Source organism: Stenella coeruleoalba (genome assembly GCF_951394435.1).
Source record: "Stenella coeruleoalba genome assembly, chromosome: 1".
In the NCBI taxonomy this organism is placed as follows: Eukaryota; Metazoa; Chordata; class Mammalia; order Artiodactyla; family Delphinidae; genus Stenella; species Stenella coeruleoalba.
In genome coordinates, this window is record NC_137169.1 from 114,777,723 (window position 1) to 114,780,489 (window position 2,767).

At 43.0% G+C, this 2,767-nt stretch overlaps 1 protein-coding gene across 1 annotated transcript; it reads left to right on the forward strand.

Annotated features, from left to right (window-relative positions):
- Nucleotides 1-792: 792 nt before the first annotated feature.
- LOC307198150 (putative olfactory receptor 10J6) lies at nucleotides 793-1,722 on the forward strand (the record flags this gene model as incomplete). Its single annotated transcript, XM_079944875.1, is given in 2 exon segments — nucleotides 793-996; nucleotides 1,000-1,722. Coding segments are annotated over 2 exon segments (927 nt in total).
- Between the last annotated feature and the right edge of the window lie 1,045 nt (nucleotides 1,723-2,767).

Consider the following 2,767-nt stretch of genomic DNA (forward strand, 5'->3'; position numbering starts at 1 on the left):
CTCTGCCAAAAAGAAATCGGTTCTTTCTTTCATTAAAGGTTCAGCCTTCTGACATGTTGCTGGTCCTCCTCTCTTTTCCAACAATTTCCCCCTTTTCTCCTTATTTTACTCACACCTAAACCCTCAAATCCCTGTTAATACTTTTACAACAAAGCAACTTTGTCAACGGTTTGTCTCACCTAGACCATCCTGGCTGAGCCCCCAATACCTCAACTTCACTCCCACTAACGTGTCCCTAAAGACCAGCTCTCCTGAGATTAATTCTGCTCCCTGTACACTGTTCCCAGAAGTTTTTCCTAAGTGGCACCAGTGATTTTAATTCAGTAAGTCTAACTCTTTCGTCTCCATTTTGTTGTGCCAGCTTCTCGTACTTTCCCTAGAAGATAAACAAAGGCAAAGCTGGGATGGTGGAGGCTCAGGTGCCCTGCAGCTTACATGTCATTAAAAGAAACAACCTTCCATCCACGCGCTACAAAAACAACAACATATTCAGGATAAGAACTTGAAAGGATATGTGAAGTAGTCTCACGTATTGGTCATTCCCTAGAGGCTTAAGAAAAGATTAAGGAGACAGTAAAAATTGAAAAAAGGGAGGAGGCTAAAGCAGACATAGAGCTATGCCAGCACCCTCCTGATTATACAGTGAGGAAATAGACTCGTGTGTGTGTGTGTGTGTGTGTGTGTGTGTGTGTGTGTGTCCCCACACTTCTCTCTCTATCCCTGTTTTAAGGTCACGATGGGAATTTCTCCATGTTGACTCCCTGCATTGCTTTCAGGCACTGAAACTGAAGAATGCAGAGAAAAAACCTCACAGAAGTGACAGAGTTCATTTTCCTAGGATTCTCCAGATTCCATGAACACCAGATCACCCTCTTTGCAGTTTTTCTCATCCTGTATACATTAACCCTGGCTGGCAATGCCATCATCGTGACCATTATCCACATTGATTGTCACCTCCACATGCCCATATACTTCTTCCTGAGCATCCTGGCCAGTTGAGAGACTGTGTACACATTGGTCACCATTCCACGGATGCTCTCCAGCCTCATAGCCCAGAACCAGCCAATCTCCTTGGCAGGCTGTACCACTCAAGTGTTCTTCTTTGTTACCTTAGTCATCAACAACCGCTTTCTGCTCACAGTGATGGGATATGACCACCATGTGGCCATCTGCAACCCCCTGAGATATGCACTTATCATGAGCAAGAGGGTGTGTGTCCAGCTGATGTGTGGAGCCTTCAGCACTGGCCTGGCCATGGCAGCTGTCCAGGTGACATCCATATTTACCTTACCATTTTGTCACAGAGTGGTTGGTCATTTCTTCTGTGACATCCTCCCTGTCATAAAACTCTCCCGGATTGATACCACTGTCAATGAGATCATCAATTTTGTTGTCAGTTTATCAGTGATCCTGGTTCCCATGGGCCTGGTCTTCATCTCCTACGTTCTTTTCATCTCCACCATCCTCAATACCGCCTCAGCCGAGGGCCAGAAGAAGGTCTTTGCCATATGTGCCTCCCACCTCACCATGGTCATGGTCCACTACAGCTGTGCCTCCACTGACTACCTCAAGCCTAAGTCAGAAAATTCTGTAGAACAAGACCTCCTTCTCTCAGTGACCTTCACCATCATCACTCCCCTTCTGAACTGTGCTGTTTACAGTCTGAGGAACAAGAAGGTCAAGGATTCCCTACGCAGAGCTGTGGGCAGAAACATTTCTTAATCCACTGACCCTTTTTATAAAGAGCAGTATGTGTTCTCATTGCATCCAACCTCACAAGTCTGTCCTGTGCAGTCTATCCTGTAATGAGATGTGCACAACTTGCTTCAGCACCCTTATTACAAAAATCATCATCTTTGTCTCCACATATTTCAAACTTTTGTCCAAGCATTTTCAACTGGGTATTTAACAGGTGAGGAAGGTGGGCATGATTTTTTAAAAGGCATACCAGATTTCCAGGGTAGGGCAGGGGACTTCTTAAAAGCATATTAAATGTGGTCATTTTATGTTTGAAAAAATTTTTTTAAATCTCTATTACTTTCAAAATACAACCTACAGAAAATAAAACTGGATAAAATCTTCCCAGCAGGATAATAGTAAACAGTAAGGAAGAAAATTATACCAGAACCTTTGGGAAAGGTGAGATGCATGTTTTTTTTTTAATTAAGAAAGTTGGAAATCACTGGTTTAGCCCTTGAAATTTCAGCCTTTATTATTTGATTTACCCTAGAGGCTTTGCTTCCATCCAATATGGTCTTCAGAATGCTGACCAAGGCTGTAAATGGTGAACAGCTCTTGTCTCTCTGTGCTAATCCAGTTCTCTCTGGCTGCTGGTTCTCTCCATGGAGTCAGCTTCTCTCTAGTCATTATGAAGAATAACAAGTTGTTCAAAAAAGAGCTCTACCCTATTTGGAGTGAGAATCATAAAGGTATTCTTCATTGGCACACACCACGGCACTTCCTGGATAACACCAAAAAGAAAAAATAGAACAAAACCAACAGCACCAGCAGTCAGAAGTAGTTCAGAGATTTGTTTAATCACTCAATTCACCAAAAAAAGGCTAAAAAGAAAATAATCTCTACTTCTACTAGTGTCTCTTTAAGGAAACCATGTTTTTCCCCAGGGCTTCCCGGGAGTTTTTCTGGTTTCATGCCACTGGTACATACCTGCTATACTGTTGCCTTGGGTGGTGCTGGGGGAGTCAAAGACTCTTTTGTCCGTGCATCTTTCTACTAAAGTATTTTGTGTTAAAAATGTTTCTCTGCT